Genomic DNA, 17,984 nt, shown 5'->3' on the forward strand with positions numbered 1-17,984 from the left:
ATAAGTACAAACAAATGTATGTCTTTTATTAATAACCATCAGTTTTAGTTTGGGTCCACAGCTTGATTGATTTGAAGTCGACCGCTCACCGCTGTGAACACAGAGGAACAGTAGGTCGCTGCAGAAGCTGCAGTGCTTCATGGAGTGATACTTTCCATCAATGTTTTCTCAATTAATTTGACTTTTGTTTCATACCTCTCTAAAGCTTACAGGACCTTAACTGGCTATTAACCCTTGATGTTTCACTAAGTTCCAAAAGCCGCAATTTTCAATTATTTTAATGATGGGTTAACATGACACGTTATTCTGATTAATCCATTAATTGTTTAGTCTGTAAAATGTCAGAAAATTCTGAAAAATCCCCATCACAAGTTCATAATAGAAATTCAATAGGGAAAGCTATCGAGGAATCTGTGGGGGGGGGGGGTGCAGGCCTGAAACACTTAATGGATCAAAATTGTTGGCCTTCAATCAACTAATCGATTAATCAGGAACACTGATGGGTTCACTTGCACAGTGTGTAGTCGCCTGCTGCTAGTCCTGTTAACAGCAGTGAAATGAATTTCGTCGGATACCTACAATAAAGGGAGAGCACCCCGTCAGTCACGTGACGAGCGCTGCTCGTGGCCGTGACCGCCTCGCGTCCCCGCCGCGGCTCCGTCCATCCTCCCCGCGGGGCCCCTGGCACACCGACACCTCGCGCGGATGCTGGGGGACTCCTGCCCAAACAGTCGCACTAATGAATGAACTCAATTGCCGGACAAATTAAGGTCGCATCTGACTTGATCCTTATTTTACAGATTTCGATCATTATCGGGATCACCCCCAAAGTCTCATTACCGCCCTAATGAGGCGCTGCTACTCCGTGACATCTAGCCCGCTCCATCTCGTTAAGGAAATCGCTCTTCAATGCTGATTATTTTATTTGGAGGTATAATTATATTTCTTTCGGATAAATCACGGCCTAATCGAGTCCGCGCGGAGGCCAGCGGCGCTAATTGAGCCATGAGATGCGGCGGCGGCGCGCCGCACCTGGGCCGATGTGCCGGCGCGGGCCGCCGCCGCTCGGAGGACGTGCGGAGGCTGGAGAGGGGAAGCGTCCGCGTCCTGCACCCGAGTCACACGGCGACTCGTGTGCTCCGACCCCTCCCAGACGTCGCCTCGGTGATGGAGGCATCGTTCACACGGCGTGCACCCGCGGAGCCCATTGCGCGAAAGTCTTATTTATTTCTTGCTGTATCGCATCAGTGTAAAAACAGGATTTTAAATTTTTTTTTTCCGGGGTCATTGAATGTATCGAAATGTTTTATTTTAAAAACGGATTATGGCCTGTGGAAGGTGAAAGCTGTCAGGTTGAATGTTGTTGACGAGCACTACAGTAATACTTTTGCGATACTGTACATCGCTCGTCACGTGATTCGCGAGCGATGTGTTTTTACTCTTTGTTGTGCCTCCTGTGCCGCAGTCACTCATCCTGCATCTGCATCTCAGTAGTTTCTTTAAGGAAAACAAACATTTCTCTGAAGTCGTGTCCTCCCTGCAGCACGTGACTGACATGGCTCTTGACCTGGGAGCAAACAGACCCGCCATATTCACTCCAATAACGAGAGGGCGAAGGTTATGTTGTGCACCTGTGCAAAGTCACGTTATTGACTCAATAGTTCATTTTATTTTTTTACATCCTTATGTATTAGAGATTAACAACGTTCAAATTATACCACCCAACAATTTAAAAACGGGTACAAAATTAACTCCACAGCAGCCAACCTCTTTAATGACATGCGTGAGAAATATGAATGCATAAGTAATAACAATCATTAGTATAACTCACGTTTGACAGAGGCCATTTCCTCCACCACTGATTATGCTGATGATTTACTGTTTTTAGGTTTATTGGTAGGCTTTGAAAATATACTATTATAAAATAAACTATAATGATATAAGATCGTATCAGTCCATCTATGTTGATATGGAAGCGGTGTAAGTGGCCGCCACCAGTTACCTCAATGACAGCCTGGCGGTTGCGGCACAATAAGGGAGGATGCGTTTGCCGCAAACTTGTTTTTTGGGTTGTTTTTTTTTGGCGCTGTCGCTAAACTTTGCCCGTGTCAAACTTTTGCAGAAGGCCGCCGTGTGGCTGCGGCTGCGTCCGATTTGCAGCATCAGCATCCTCTCCTCCCGGCACACGGTGACTTATTACACCTAACCACCCCACCCCCCCCCCCCCCCCCCCCCCCCCCCCGGCTGTCGCCAAATCAGCTGCGTGAAACAAGAATTTGTTAAACCGGAGGCTTGTGCGGATGGAAGATCGATTGTGTTTTCTCCTCAGAAATCTCCAACTGAGTGGATACGGACTGCAAAGGAGAGAGGGAAGGAAGGGAGGGAGAAGTCAAAATCCCCGCGGGCCTGGTGGTTGGTGAAGAGCCTGCACCAGGAGGTTGAGGGTCCAAGAGCCACCAACCAGCGCCCTACTGTGCGTCCAGCAGCGACCACATGGACCGCAGGTAAACGCAGTGGCCTGAAAACACCGACGCTCCAATGCAACACTGACAATATCAGACGTACATTTTTTTTTCTTTTCTTCCACAGTTTTATTAAAAGTCACTCCTCATCTCCACGACGCGTGAAAATGTCTACTTTACACTCAGATGCGCCGCATTAACTTTGCAGCGGCCGAATTTGTTTGTCTATTTTTATTTATATCATGCATGAGATTGATGTGAGCACGAGGAGAGATGAGGCGAACTGTGCTTTGGTCCTTGTTTACCCCAATTACATCCTCACACGCACACGCGCACACACACACGCGCACACACACACACACACACACTGCATCTGTGGACTACTAAATTAGTTGCCTTTGAATTAGGGTAACTAAATGCATTGCATGTAACAGGAATATCAACTTCCAGAGATGGTAGAAAAAAGCTAATTGATTCATGTAAGAAACACATAATAATAATAATAATAATAATAATTATTATTAATATATATATTAATAATATCCTATCTATAGCTACAAAGACAAGTTCGTTGGGAACAATAAAACGCTTCAAGTGTATTTGGTAAGGGGGAAAAAACACTTATCCATCAAGGAAAAAATATGTTGCCAAATGGCAAAGAGAGACATGAGGCAAAAAAAAAAAAAAGAAAGTTGAAAAGAGCCATAACAGAAGTTGATATTTTTATGTCTAGTCGGGTGTTCGGGTTAACTGCACCAGAGAGGAGTCGTTCGCTCCTGTGGTTTGTACAGCTGTCAAAGTGCGGAGCTGACGCAAAGTCGCTGCATGAAGCGCGCAATCCATTCATCCCGCAATGTGACGATTTCTAAATCACCCACACGGGCTCGTGCGGGCGCACCAGGAATCGCTGAACAAACGTGGAAACACAGAGGGGAAATACTATATAATTGTGTTTATCTTTAATTCGGATAATCACAACCTGCAGAATTGTACAAATAGACATTCATTTAGTCCTGGAAAATAAATGTGTGATGTAGCCTCCTAAAATATCCAATAGCCTGAGCAGGTATAGTTCCAGTTTGAAACCCCCCTAAAGTATACACCTCAGGTGCGTCTTCTAAAAATAAACTAAAAGAAGAGAGCCTTGACAAGGGCGAGGACGAGAAATACCACCAGCCGCGCGTCTTCCTCTCTCCTCCTCCCGAAGAAAGACGCAGACATCGGCGCAAAGACGAAATCTCCCCCTCGTCCCGCTGATGCTTCCGAAACAGACGCCCGCACACGACTCCTCTCATCCATCCCTCCCTCCCTGCCTGTCTGCCTGTCTGCCTGTCTGCCTGCCTGTCTGCCTGTCTGCCTGTCTGCCTCCCTGCCTGCGTGTCTGTCGGCCGGTTGGTCGTGCCACCAGATTGCAGACAAATAAAAGACGAGCAGAGGCGATTGAAGCCTGGATGGATGAAGAATAGAGCCCCAAACGAGCCCCGGGTTCACGCTCGGACGCCTCCTTTGTACACCCCCCCCCCCCCCCCACACACACACACACACAGATAAAAAAAAATAAACGTGCTCTCTCAAAACGTCCTGACATCTGTCGAAAAAAAAATTTTGTGGCATGTGTTGAGCAAATAGTGTCTTATTCAGTGAGAAGGGGAGCTCCTTTAAACTTTGTCTTGAATGTCTCATTGGAACACCCGAGCGTCCGCACGTGATCACGTGTTTACCCGTGTGATCCGTTCACTGCGCTCCTGTCCCGGGTGTGTATCTTAACTGTGTCCCCTCGTCGGCGCCGAGCAGCCGCAGCTCGCGTTAAACTCCCTCCACTTTCCGCCGAATTAATTTGCTCACACATCATTTACACCGAGGCCCCTCCCATCCTGACAGTCGCCCCCTAAATAATAGTAAATTACGCACTAATTTATACTGATCCCCCGCTCTGATATTTTTTTTTTGCAATAAAGGCGTATAGATTTGGCACTGATTACATAAAAGCCTAATGGTCTTGAAAATGAGCCTGGTTGAGTCTGTTGTCTTTCGGCTGACTCGGGAATCAGGGCGATTGGAAGATGTTCACCCAGTGACGTAAAGAGGTCACAGTGTCACCAAGGAGACTAAAAAAAATGTGTCCCACAAAGAAGAAAAGACGACGATGATGATAATCATATAAATGCAATTTCATATGATAGAGTCGAGCTCGTGACCAAGGCGGTGGGGTATATTATCCATATTGGGGTGCCTGCTAATGCAGCCATGTGATTGTAGGCCTCATGTATGAACCACTCCACTTCCTGTTCCACTGTGCTCGCCGTATAAGGGCAACACGCACAATTAAACAAATATTACGGTGATCCAACATTTCTCGAACGGGTCGAAGCTTTCACACAGATATTAGCTCGGGTTATTTTATTGGATGTAATTTGGAGGAGAAATCAAAGCCAATTACGGGAATGAGGAGGAATGAACTTGTGGGATGTGAGGGGGGGGCGGGGGGGGGGGGGGGGGGGGGGGGGGGGGGGGGGGGGGGGGGGGGCTCGGGTCTCGCGCTGGAGGCTGACATACCTCAGGCTTCAACTCTGATTGGTCCTCGTTTGGAGAAGCTCATGGGTTCATTCCGCAGCTAAGCGCCTCCCCGTTCCTCTAAACTACATTATAATGCAACCAACCTCCCTTTTTAAACCACAAACCGAATTTGCTTTCATTTAGGCCATATATATTTCTTAAATAGGTTAAAGTCATAGAGATTTTTTTTTGTGGGAATAGCATTTCGCCCTGGAGCGGTGCGCAATGCTATCTCATGCCGACCTCCTGGATGCTCGCCTCGGTGAGTTATCGTCACCAAACTCCGGTCTTCAACTCTACTGTAAGCTGGAGACACTTCTTAATCTTAAATCAAGTTCAGAAAATTGTCAATTTGCTTCTTGCGTTGTCTTAATGTGGCTGGAGTGAACTAAACTCGCTTAATTCATTGGGAAAGTAATTATTATTATTATATTACTGCATAATTTGATTTAACAATTTCCCGAGATATCGGTGTGAACGGATTGAATTAAGAGTATTTAAGGAGCAGGTTGTAATGTGTGCATGCTGTTGTCTCTCCTAAAGAGCCGCGCTCATACGCTGTTTTAATTTCTGCTTGAAATGTTTTGCCTGGATTGTTTAATGCATGTGCCGCTTTTTGTGGCATCCTTTTCTACAGGCGCAAGAAAATGCTTCAACTATTGCAGATTTTTTTTCCCTCTGTAGAGATGTGGCACATTGCTTGTGTGCAGTTTAAAATGCCTAACCATGTGTTTCCCCCCCCCCTCCCGTGTAGAGAAAGTGTTTTTCTGTTCCCATCTCACCAGCTCTGGTTGTCTGTGCAGGGATGAAGGATGCCGCCGCGGAGCTCCTGGGCCACAGGGAGGCTTTAAAGTGCAGGCTCGGCGGAGGGGGACCCGACCCGGGCCACTCCGGCGAGCTCGGCCCGGGCCCGGACGGCGTGGAAGGGGCCACGATGCTCCCCGGTGACGACATCAGCGGCGGCGGCGGCGGAGGACCCAACCCGGTGCAGGGCAACAACAAAGAGCAAGAGAAGCAGCAGCAGCAGCAGCAGCAGAACAGCAACAACCAGAACCAGTCCGGAGCGCAGCAGTCCCAGAAACAGAAGCGGCACCGAACCCGCTTCACGCCGGCGCAGCTCAACGAGCTGGAGCGGAGCTTCGCCAAAACGCACTACCCGGACATCTTCATGCGGGAGGAGCTGGCGCTGCGGATCGGCCTGACGGAGTCCCGAGTGCAGGTACGGCGGCTGCAGGTGTACACTCGTTTTGATTTCATTTATCTATCTAGAATGTATAAAGATTGAAACAGAACTCAAATGTACACACTGTTTGTTTTTTTAAGAGAAATGTAAAGCAGCAGCAAACTCCCCGCGCTGCAGTTTATGGCAGGATTAATTCACCTGTGAATTATTATTATTATATATAGTCTCTCTCTAAAATGTTTATTACAACTCCAAAAATTAAAGTAAATCCGATCACAAGAGCTGTGACAGTAAATCATGTACATCAATAGATACAGGACCCAAATCAAAAGTTGAAAATATTGTACTGAAATCATAACTTTCAGCATCTGAATCTCTTCATTTCGTGACTGTAATCCAATTACTGTGTTCACTCATGGCATTGCATGGACTATGGCAAAATGTGTCCAATTCATTTTAATATTAATTATTGCAAACGCGCCATCCACAAAATCTAATTTCCTTAAGATAACAAAAGTAAAATTGCTTCAACAACATTGCAATTTCTCAAATCCTTTTATTTAATGGATTTATAATTTAAGTCTCTGACTGTATTTTCGGAGATTTTTTTTGTTTTCAAGCTGTTAAATGATATTTGATAATGATTAAGGTGTTATTTAATTGATAGCCTATCCTTTTAAAAAAATCGTATTGTTTAATCTTAATGAACATGTCTGTTATACTGAAATAATTATCTCCAAATAAATGAAATGCGAAATTCACATTATAATAACATCCCGATTTGACTTTTGAATTAATTGTATTCATCAGAAACAGTCCAGAAGTTCATATGACACTCAACATAGCAGCGCATATATTTTGTCAGTAAGGTCACACTGGTTTATTGTAATGCATATATAAACTATTAATATAAAAAACAGGCTGTCAGGTGTGTGTGTGCCTTGCCCAATCGCAGTCTGGGTTTGAGAACCTCACCCAGATTTAACCTGCAACCTTGTGGATTATTACTACACATAACAAGGTTTGAGTCTGACAGCAGGTTGAGATTTCTTTCATCCTTTCATCAATTTAGAAATTAAGAAAACATAAAACGTAATGATATTGAATCACTGTGTTTTGACTGTTTGCCTCGTCCAATTCTGGGCTGTGACATGACATTTCAACCTAGTATACAACCTATTCATTTTGCCTGATTTAAAAAAATGAAAGAAACTTGTCCAAATTTTTGTGTCCAGCCCATTTAGTGTAATTAATCCAGAGGGGAACCAAATGATAATCTTCATTACACTCGTTTAATCGCCTCGCATTAAAAAAAAACTGTCTCTGCGCTGTTATCAACCTTTTTGTAACCTTGCGACCACGATTGCAAGTCAGCAACACGACTACACCTCATCCGGCCGTTCTTTATCACCGGTACAGTCACTTCCACCTTGCACACATTTAACAAAATAATTCCTTATATCGCCCCCATCCGTGGCACCGCCTTATTAACTATATGGCACATGCTTGGGTCGCTCACGTGTGAGATAATGGCCCAATAATCGTTATTATACGAGTCAGTTCAGTTTCTATACACTATTTACATAAAATGAGAATTAGTGTAATGATGCTCATCTGCAATTACGAGAGGGCTGGAAATAAGAAGTGGGGTCCAGAGTCCGTTTGTCGCCGCGCCCCCACGGCTCCAAGACGGACGCGTCGGGAGCGCGCGCTGTCTTTTATTTTTTTAACATTTAAAATAAAAAAAAAACTGAATGAGAAATTGGCGTTTTCTTTATTTCTGAAGTGTAATGCGTCTCGGGCCGGATTTCACGGCTGGCTACGCGAGGTGGAATAAGAGCGAGATCGTCCCGCTCTTATTGCCGCGCCCCACTTTTCTCAGCCGAATCTCCACATTAATCACAGACGCCCCCGCGCACGAGCAAAAGCCTCAAGGACTCGGCGAATGAAGTCTGTTTGCCGGCGAGGGCGATTTGTCACAGCAATAATAACATTATCTTTATTATCTGAGTGCCTGTGAACGGTCCAAACCACTGCGAGGGGAGGGGGGTCGCGCGAGGCTGGTGGAAGAATATGTATTTTGGACAAACATACAACTGTTAGGCTAAGGAAAAAGAATCTTTGAAAAATCGATAACCCACTTATATCAATGTGACCTATTCTTTATGGAAATTCTGCCACGTCACTGACGCACCATGACAACATGTTTGAAACATAAAATGCCCACTATTTTGCAAGTAAAAATATAATTATGACATATATTTTTTGGAGGTATGTAAACTCATCTTTTTTTTTTTGGAGTAATAACTGAAGTAAACAAAACGTGTTATTTATGTATTTGTAATAATTGGGAACGTTTAGCCATAACTCTGGGCAGTGTAAATATAGATTACAAATTGATGTAAGGTGATAGGATCCTGGAAAAAATCTGTGTTTTCCAGGAACTGATTTATTGTTGGTCGTTCACATCATCGTGATGATCACAGGCTGGTGCCATAACCTTTTTTTTATGTGCGCTCACAGCTCTGATGATGACGTGACCTGTCAGTGCCCCCGCTCACGCGCCCTCTCTCTCTCTCTCTCTCTCTGTGTCCGCAGGTCTGGTTTCAGAACCGACGCGCCAAGTGGAAGAAGCGCAAGAAGACCACCAATGTCTTCCGCGCGCCGGGGACTCTCCTGCCGACGCACCACGGCCTGCCCCAGTTCCCGTCCGCCGCGGCGGCAGCGGCGGCCATGGGCGACAGCCTGTGCTCCTTCCACGCCAACGACACCCGCTGGGCCACGGCCGGGATGCCCGGCGTGTCTCAGCTGCAGCTACCGCCGGCACTGGGCCGCCAACAGGCCATGGCGCAGTCCCTGTCCCAGTGCAGCCTCGGCGCCGGGCCGCCGCACAACTCCATGGGTCTGTCCAACATGTCGTCCAACGGCTCCGGGCTGCAGTCCCACCTGTACCAGCCCACGTTCCCCGGAATGGTACCCGCGTCCTTATCCGGCCCGACCAACGTGACCGGCTCGCCTCAGCTGTGTAGCTCCCCGGACAGTGACGTCTGGAGAGGGACAAGCATCGCCTCGCTGCGCCGCAAGGCGCTGGAGCACACAGTATCCATGAGTTTCACCTAGTGCGAAGAGCTTTTTCCTTTCACGCGCGCGGAGAATCGTCTGCGTTCACCTCTTACTCATCCACCGGGAGAAATACAAGCAGGATACTTCCCATCTCACTCCGCAGAGCTTCACGCCTGGCGTGTCCCCCCCCCCCCCCCCCCTTCTCCCAAATCACAGACAAGAGGGAAAACAGAAGCTATTTACCCAGGCCCGTTGGCCTCTGTCAAGCATAGGGCTGCTTCTGTTTTAAGCTATAATTTATTATTTCGCATGTAGCCTTATATGACGACTATTTATTTGTCTATTTAAATTAACTTATTCGTTTGCTCAGTATATATTTATTTGGCACACGCAGCCTTTGTTGTTGCGGGGATCTCGGTGACTGACGTTTTTTTTCTTTTTCTTTTTCTGTGGATACTTTGAAATACGAAAAAACTATAGGCGACATTTTTTCCCCCTTTTTATTTCTCTCCCCAACCTGCTGCACAGCATGTAACCGTGAAGGGCCACAGGCGCGTGCACGGTGGACGTGCGGCATCAAGACACCCGGAAGTTTAACAGAGTGAACACATGAAAGATTCACCAGAGAGAGAGAGGGGGGGGGGGGGGGGGGGGAGGGGGGTCTGACAGGAATCAGGACAACATGGAAAAGGACTTTGAATGCATGTGCTGTCCAGGGCAAAAAATAAAAATGATGATAATAAATAAAAATATTGAAGGGAAATACTACAAATGAAGACATGGGAACTGACTCTAACTATACTCTGTCATATAGGATGTTTTGTGTAGGGGAAGCGCTCTCGTTCCCGTTTGGTCAGTTTGTGATAAACTTATGTTTCCAAGAATTCTGTCTGTGCTTATTATCAAATATGACTTTCTCGAACGTTTGAACCATTTTGTTTCATGGACATGTTTATATCAATTAAATGTAAATGATCCAATAAAAAAAACCAACATTTTCGATTATGTCACATCGTGAATCAAACCTCCTTTTACCCCCCCCCCCCCCCCCCAAAGAAATGTGAGGGCTCAAGTTGGAAGTTGGAGGAAGTACTGTAGAAGGGAGAGTCTCATTCCTGTGAAAACCACATGTCTCTAAAACAATTAATCCTCACCCTAATTAAAAAAACCAAACAATAAATTGTGGCTGTATGCAGTTTTCATCCAGTCTGACACATGTGCCACTTTTTTTTCTCCAGCGCTTCATTACATCTCCAAGACAAACCAGATCACAAATCTCCTTCAAACATTTGTGGTTACCATGGAGTTCAGCGTCCAATCTCGTGCTCAGTCATGGGACCTCCTGTGTCAGAGGTGGCCTTGATCCTTTCTACAGACGTGGCGAAGTCGGTGTGAAGACCCTGCAAAGCCAATTTGCTGATTTGTTTTTAAAGATGCTGCTTTTTAGCAGCACCTCTGAAATATACAAACCTCTCCGAAAGTATTGCTTGAGGAACATTTACTTTTGTATAATTTGTACGAGTACTACAACATTTTTACTACATTTCCCAGGGAAGTATTGTCAGCTCGTCCTGGCGTGAGCTCTTGCAAGCAGTCGCATGTTGTTCAGCTCCTGTAAAATGCAAAATCAATCATCCTGAAAAAGGTTTGACCGCACTAACGGATAATCAACGGAGCATCTCCACGCACAAACACTCAACCCCCAATTACTAATTTGTCAAAGTCAATATTTGGACCAAACTGACAAATTAGCAGAGGGGTCAAAGGTGTGTTTCTTCATTTCGGTAACCTTTGGCTGAAAATACAAAATGATATCTGCTGTAAGCCTGAAACGAGGTGGAAATCCATGTGGACCTGGCACGACTCTGCTGCAGTCCAGAACGTAAATGCTTTAACTCAGTTAAACAAAGTTGGACACAAACAGTGAGTATATTATTAACTGTATATTATTAATTATTAATTACTAGAGCTTCTCATTATGTTCTTCCTTCATTCTCCGTTTACACAGCAGCCTCCACTCATGAGTGTCCACAGTGGGATGAGTTGTTGTAGTCGACCAATACATTGATAAACACTTACATCTGCCATACATCATAATGTACAATAAACCATTGATTAAATGACTGTATACCGCTAATAAAGTCTAAACTGTGGGAGTTAAAGCGACGCGATGCAGCCAAACCAAAAACATGAATCTGTTTAATCACCTGAAATAGTGAAATAATAAATCATAAAAAAAACAACCTTTATGACGTTTCCATCGCTCATCATCAAATAAAACAAGGACAAACAGACATGAAGGTGTCTTGTCTGCATCCGTCCGGGAAAGGTCTCTCCTGGTACAGACCGTTCTGTACCATCTGTGGATGAGATGCACATGTTTCACCGCAAGACATTTCAGATTTAATTTCTCTTGCTGAATTCTCCCTATGGACACCGAGGTCTACTGCATGACATTCCTGTTGTGTTGACGCAAAGAAGCAAAGACAGGTAAAACAATTTTTTTCATACCATCTATTAATTGAGCTCCGGTTAGTCAATGAAATGTGTGTCATATCTTCTGATTCTTTGCTTCGATGTTTAGTTTCTTCAGATTGTTCTGAATCAATCAGGTTGACGGGGGGGGGGGGATCTGTTGCTGAGTTGCTGAGTGTGTCCGTGTGGCTCGTGCTCTTTCGTGGGACCCACAAACGAGTGCATCATGTTACCGAAACGTTAGGAGAGGCAAACCACAGTGTGCTCCACTTTTAATCTTGTTGTGTTGTAGGTGTGTCAGGATTCAATGTTCAACCAGGAGTTGGCTACCAAAGATTTTTCTCATTTCATATTAATATATACAAAGAAAATATTTAATGTTTGAATTCTATTTTCAAATAAGTAGAGTTAGATTGCAGAGGTTAGATCTCCCAAAACTGGGCCGGACATTTGGGTATAGATTTTTCTATTTTCAATAATTTATTTATTTATTTAGATATACTGCTCCTAAAAGTGAAGAATGTACTCTGATCCTTATATTATTCCTTGTGTTGATCCAGTGTCACTTTTCTTCTCTATTACTGTAATCAGCCTGGGTTTCAATAGAGAATAACCTAAGATACACAATATTGGCTCTTGAAGCTACATCTCAGTGCACTCAGGCGCAGACTTTTAAAATGTTCTCATGAGAAAATATGACTCGCTTAAGCCGCTCAAACATGAATATCTTCATGTCGTTTTGTACATCATTTCTTCAGCTATATTTTCAGGAGCGGAAAGAAGGTTTTCAACATCAGGTCGTGCAACTGGATGGGCCTCAGATAGATCCTGTTGGGGTTAACTCGACTTTTTGAACACAATGGTTTCGTCATGTGGTTATGTCAGCACTCGAAAGGCCGAGTGTATCAGATCCAAGATGGAGAGAGGCAGAGAGGTGGATGAATTAAACACTGAGGACTCAAACAGTCAGAGGGGTCAAGTGGACTCAAATGGCAAATGGGACATCTGCTCCGGCGGATGGTTATTGGGGAAAAACAACTGTTCCACTTTCTGGACCAAAAACAACAAGAAGCGTTGTGTAGTTTCATGTAACAGGAATGGAGGAACACGTGAGGTGAATGTGGACCAGGAGCTTGTGAATGGTTATGGGTTCACAGAGCAGGCCATGGTACGATTCACATATAATCCATTTATATAAATCTATATAAAGAGAAATATAAGAAGATGCAATTGATCAACTGTAAATCACAGGTGAAAGGTGCGTGTTGAAATGACATAATAACCGTACAAAGCCTGATTAACACTTTTTATACAGTCCTCCTTATCTTATCTTATCTCATCATATCGTATCGTATCGTATCGTATCGTATCTTATCCTAGTGTATCTCAACACACTTTGTGTCATGAGATTAAGCTCTCAAAAACCTTAGCAAGAATTCAAAAGGTGTCATGGGGCTTGTTTGATTGTACAGTACAACCATCAGGCATTTAACACACTTTTGCTGTCTCTGATCATGTACTGTACAGAACATTTAAACTCATCCAATATCTAGGGTTTTCCATGACTGTTTTACTTTTGACTTTAACCCATTAATGTTGTTATAAAGAAGTGTTTTTATTAGACACCTCATCATTAAAGCTGACTGGACTTCAACTTGTCAAAGAAAAAGAGTCATGTTCCCTTTTGTAACGTTTGTATATTTCTTGCAGAGGTTAAACTATAGAATATTACACCTTGAAAAGAAGCAAAGATTAAAAGCCTTAATGTAATTTATGTAGCAGAAATATGTTTCTTCTTTTATTTCTATCTTCTCGATCATCTCATGACCCCTCAGATTAACCTCCTGACCCTGGAAGGTTTCCTTATCTCCATGCTGGAAATCACTGCCTCAGGTGCTTCTTAACATACTGTATTTAAAAAAAAAATACTACAAAGTTTTTGCTAATGTCAGATTTATTAATTGCTAGGAATAAACTGGTATAAAATAAGAAATCTTCATGCATGCTGTAGATGTGCACAGAATGTCTGGATGTGTTCATAATCAGGAAGGGGCCATTAGGGGGCGGGGAAGCACAGGGATAGAGATTTTTGCAGTCTAGCGACAGATGTGAAATAATATTACATAAATGTAATAATTTGTTTCACTATCACCCAGGTTAATTAGTTTGTGAAAGCGGGCAACCTCTTTCTCATTGGGTAATTTGTCACAGGCTGACGAGGTAGCCAATCAGTGACCCTGCTGTTGGTGGGATCATTCTCCCAGAATGCTGTGCAGCGAGTGTGTAGTGGAAAATGTGAGAGCGAGCCAATGTTTACCTCCTATTTATTCCACACAAATAAATGAAATCAGTCAATAAACCATCCAAGGGTGAATATGGCTCTCTCTGTCCTGGATTATGAATGAGAGCTCATTAATTTCCCTGTGTGTGTGTGTGTGTGTGTGTGTGTTTGTGTGAGAGTGTGAGAGAGAGAAAGAGAGAGAGAGAGAGAGAGATTTGTTTTTATGTGTATGTGTGTGTGTGTGTGTGTGTGTGTGTGTGTGTGTGTGTGTGTGTGTGTGTGAGTGTTTATGCTTGCATGGGTGTGCATTTAAATGCATGTGCATTTGTGTCCACGTGTTTACAGGTTAATTGAAAGCCCATATCCTTTAGTCCAATATTTGAGTATTAGATAAGAAGATTGCTATCACTGTACTGTAAATATGGTGCTATAACCAGTAACCAGTCAGTTTAGCTTAGCATGAAGGGCATAATGTCTGTCCTCAGGGCCAGCATGGAGAGTAGGGACAAATACTGTATTAATGTGCATTTGGGCATGCAAGAATTGTTTTGAGACAGACTTAAAAATGTGAACTGCCCTTTTTGTAACAGCTCACAGTTATCAGTTGTAACATGAACATGATCTGAACCCTGGAGCCAGGCGTCTCCAATACTTTGGTCTTCCCACATTTATATAGTGTCTGTCTTTAACCGAATCATATATAGATAGATTAAAAAACAAAATGATATTAGAAGTCAGTTTGGGCCACCCAAAAAAGAAGATCCAATCCTTTGGGTTTTTGGGGTATAGAGTCATGTTGGCGACTTCACATCCACACTGTGAGTCCAAATTCATGAGAGCTTTAATTTTACTTGACAGGCAGAGTCTAGGAGTGTCTTGGTGATTGTTATTCCAGATGGCGGCGAGAAAATCCCATTTGAAGGTTTTATTAATTTTCGTTAAAAGAATGGAAGAGGTTCGCCGATTGCTGCCTTTGCTGTCTCACTGTCGAGGCTGACTGACATCTCGCTGCTCCCTCCATTTGTCATTGTTTGAATAGGGTCTTAATTGTATTACATGCAAATGAAGAGATTTGATTTTTGCCCATTATCTATTCATAAGAGAAAATGAACAGAACATTAGTGGGTCACCAAATGAGGGAGGGAGGGAGGGAGGGAGGGCTGTGAGACAGACAGTGATGATCAGATAGACAGAGAGGAGGAGGACCCAGAGTAAAGGTGAAATGGCAGGCTTGCCTTGCTGTTCCGTAATGGCTCCCTGAATTTTGGGATTGCACACAAAAAACAACAACAAGAAAAACCACCTTACCATCCGCACGTGGAAACTGTCTGATGGTCTGTATGTGTGTGTGTAACAGGTCAAAGCTGATAATTAACCTGTGATGACTGAAACACAGCGATTACACTCACACTCACGTGACAAATCAGAGTGACAGACGCCTGAATACACTCAGACACCCTCCCTGGTCATCCTCTGGATTATGTGCCATATATATTCTAATCAGATACACTTACCATTTGTTTTCATAAGAGCAGCAGAAGCATCAAGGATCAGTTTATATATATATATATATATATATATATATATATATATATATATATATATATATATATATATATATGTACATATATACATAAATGAGGTGAAAATGAGGTAGATAGCACCAGGTAAACTTGTGATAGTGAGGAAGGAAGGAAAGAGGGAAGGGAGGAAGCAAAACCACCTCCATTACTTTGTGTGTGAACAACCATGGATGAGGAGAGACAGTTGTTGCAACTCACGCTGCTCCATGATGGCTTGTTGTCTTACCTTCAAGTGTGGTCATTCTGAACAGGTCATACTTGGCGTATTCAGATTAAATGCGGTGTGAGCGCGTTTTTTTTGCAGCAAACCGAGACCTTAAGACTATTTCTTTGACAGGAAATGTTGCGCTGAAAAAGCTGTAACTGGGAAAGATACCAAATTTATTCCGTGTAACTGAAGACTCCTGAGGTGTCATCGCCTCCCAGGTGAACCCCCCAATGAATACACTATTCACTGCAGTTTGAGCAACATTTGCTCAAAACTGCAATGCCCAGTCGCTCTTAAGAGATATATTTACATCTGCAGGAACAAATTGATTTGGACTGAAAAACCACAGACTATAAAAAACAAAATGACAATGATTTCAGTCTTGCCATGGGATTTTTTTATTTGGATTATATGTGTGTGGAATTACACCAGTCTGGTTCTCAAAGTGGTCATTAACAGGTTGGTTGCATTCAGAATGGACGAAAAGAACGTGTGCTTTACATACAACATACAAAGCAGGAACGTGGAAGTCCGATTTTTTTGAATAAAAATGAGGAGCAGACAAATCCTCCGCTGGGGCCTTGAGAAGATGCGACGACACACGTCGGGGTTGCGAGTGCAGATCTCGTGTGCAGGCGGAGGCCACCGTGTGGTAAAGCAGGACACAGTGAAAGCCTGATGAAGAGGGACAGTGAAGTGTGTTGGTCAGGAATGAGCCTCTCTCTTCTAAAAGACCCCTTCGAACAGCGAGGGAAGGGTGGTGGTGGTGGGGGGGGGGGGCCGTTATTGAATGCGGTTGTTGGCCCATTGTTAAATTACAGCTTAATTCCTTTTCCATCATCATAACCATTTGTTTTCCTTACAGGCTGGATATAAGGGGGCGATGCGTTCAGAAGGGAGCGGGCAGACTTTTCTCTTTGCTCTGACTCTCTGCGGCTCTTTAGTGCTGTGAGTGCTTTGGTGGCCATCGCATCATGACTTCACCTCTTCGCTGATTCCTGCCATAGGTCATGTTTGACACCTCGTCTAGACTCCAGATCGAGGACGCAGCACTCAGGAAGCACATGCTGTATTTTGGCCCCCTCCATTTCTCCCTGTTGCCTGCGCTTCTGTTCTCACCAGGATTCTGTCGTCTTCCTTCGTCTTTTCTCTCATCATCTCCTTTTAACGTGTTATTGTAATATTCTTTTTTACTGGTTAAATTTTTTGGTGCAGCTCTCAGGACGGCAATGTTGGTGTGCTGGGCCACCACTGGTCCAGACTGACACACCTCTGCAGCTAAGGGATGGATTGCTGGGGGAAAAAAAATGTCCCTTTACTCTTTCCTTTCCTTTCCTCCTTTTTGTTTTTTAGCGACAGATTTTTACAAACACTGAATGGATTTCTATGAATGTATGTCTACGTGGTACTAAAAGGATAAATCTGTACTTTGGTGATTGATTGACATATCATTGATTGATATTTCATCGGGTGCCACCTGAGGTAAAAATGTTCGTTCATTCTGTGAAACTATCTGATCATCCTCTGGATACATTGTGACGAATGTTTTTGCAGGCCTTGGTGTTTAGCTCACTGTGTACTCTAATGACTTTGGTTAACCACTGACTACACCTCTGGCAAAATAAGGCTGACACTTTTTTTTTGGACTGCTTTGAAATTTGGCACAGACATAAAGAGTAACAACTTTGGTGAGCATGGTGACATGTTGACATGGTGACGTTTGCATGGAGCTCAAAGCGCAGCTCTGCAGCCTCGCAGTGCTGCCAGCATCAGTCTCGATCCTTCACATTCCTTCACATCTTTCCATTTAATTATACACATACTGACTCAAAACACTCCCTCTGGAGTCGACACATTTGATCCATTCATTCAGATATCTGACAGGTAGTTAAACAAACAGAGCATCACCCGTCCTCACATCTAAAACCCATTCCCTCCACCTCAGCCAATCCCTCTCCCTAATCCTCCTCCTTTCTCCAGCTGCCCTTGAGCTTTTCTATTACCACATGGAAAGCACCTTGCAGCCCCTGACAAGCGCGGCGGATCGACACTAAATCAGAAATCAGTGCCAGCCGCAGATCTGAGCCACCATGAAGGTCACAGGCCCTACACTGCTTGTCGTCTCAATCGGGGAAGCAGGAGTAGATACAGCGAGGGTGATGTGTTACTGTGT

At 44.0% G+C, this 17,984-nt stretch overlaps 1 protein-coding gene across 3 annotated transcripts; it reads left to right on the forward strand.

Moving 5' to 3' along the window:
- The first annotated feature begins 78 nt into the window (after positions 1 to 78).
- Positions 79 to 10,264, forward strand: otpa (orthopedia homeobox a). 3 transcript variants are annotated; one of them, XM_047330447.1, is made up of 4 exons: positions 79 to 2,188; positions 2,330 to 2,504; positions 5,822 to 6,237; positions 8,800 to 10,264. In XM_047330447.1, the coding sequence occupies exons 1-4, from the start codon at positions 2,042 to 2,044 to the stop codon at positions 9,319 to 9,321; spliced, it is 1,260 nt and encodes a 419-aa protein (XP_047186403.1). In that variant the 5' UTR covers positions 79 to 2,041; the 3' UTR covers positions 9,322 to 10,264. The 3 variants fall into 3 exon arrangements, with proteins under 3 accessions (XP_047186403.1, XP_035482035.2, XP_047186404.1); XM_035626142.2 differs by lacking the exons at positions 79 to 2,188; positions 2,330 to 2,504 and adding an exon at positions 5,144 to 5,280; XM_047330448.1 differs by lacking the exons at positions 79 to 2,188; positions 2,330 to 2,504 and adding an exon at positions 5,155 to 5,319.
- The last annotated feature ends 7,720 nt before the right edge of the window (positions 10,265 to 17,984 follow it).

Source organism: Scophthalmus maximus, chromosome 2, assembly GCF_022379125.1.
Source record: "Scophthalmus maximus strain ysfricsl-2021 chromosome 2, ASM2237912v1, whole genome shotgun sequence".
NCBI classification, from domain to species: Eukaryota; Metazoa; Chordata; class Actinopteri; order Pleuronectiformes; family Scophthalmidae; genus Scophthalmus; species Scophthalmus maximus.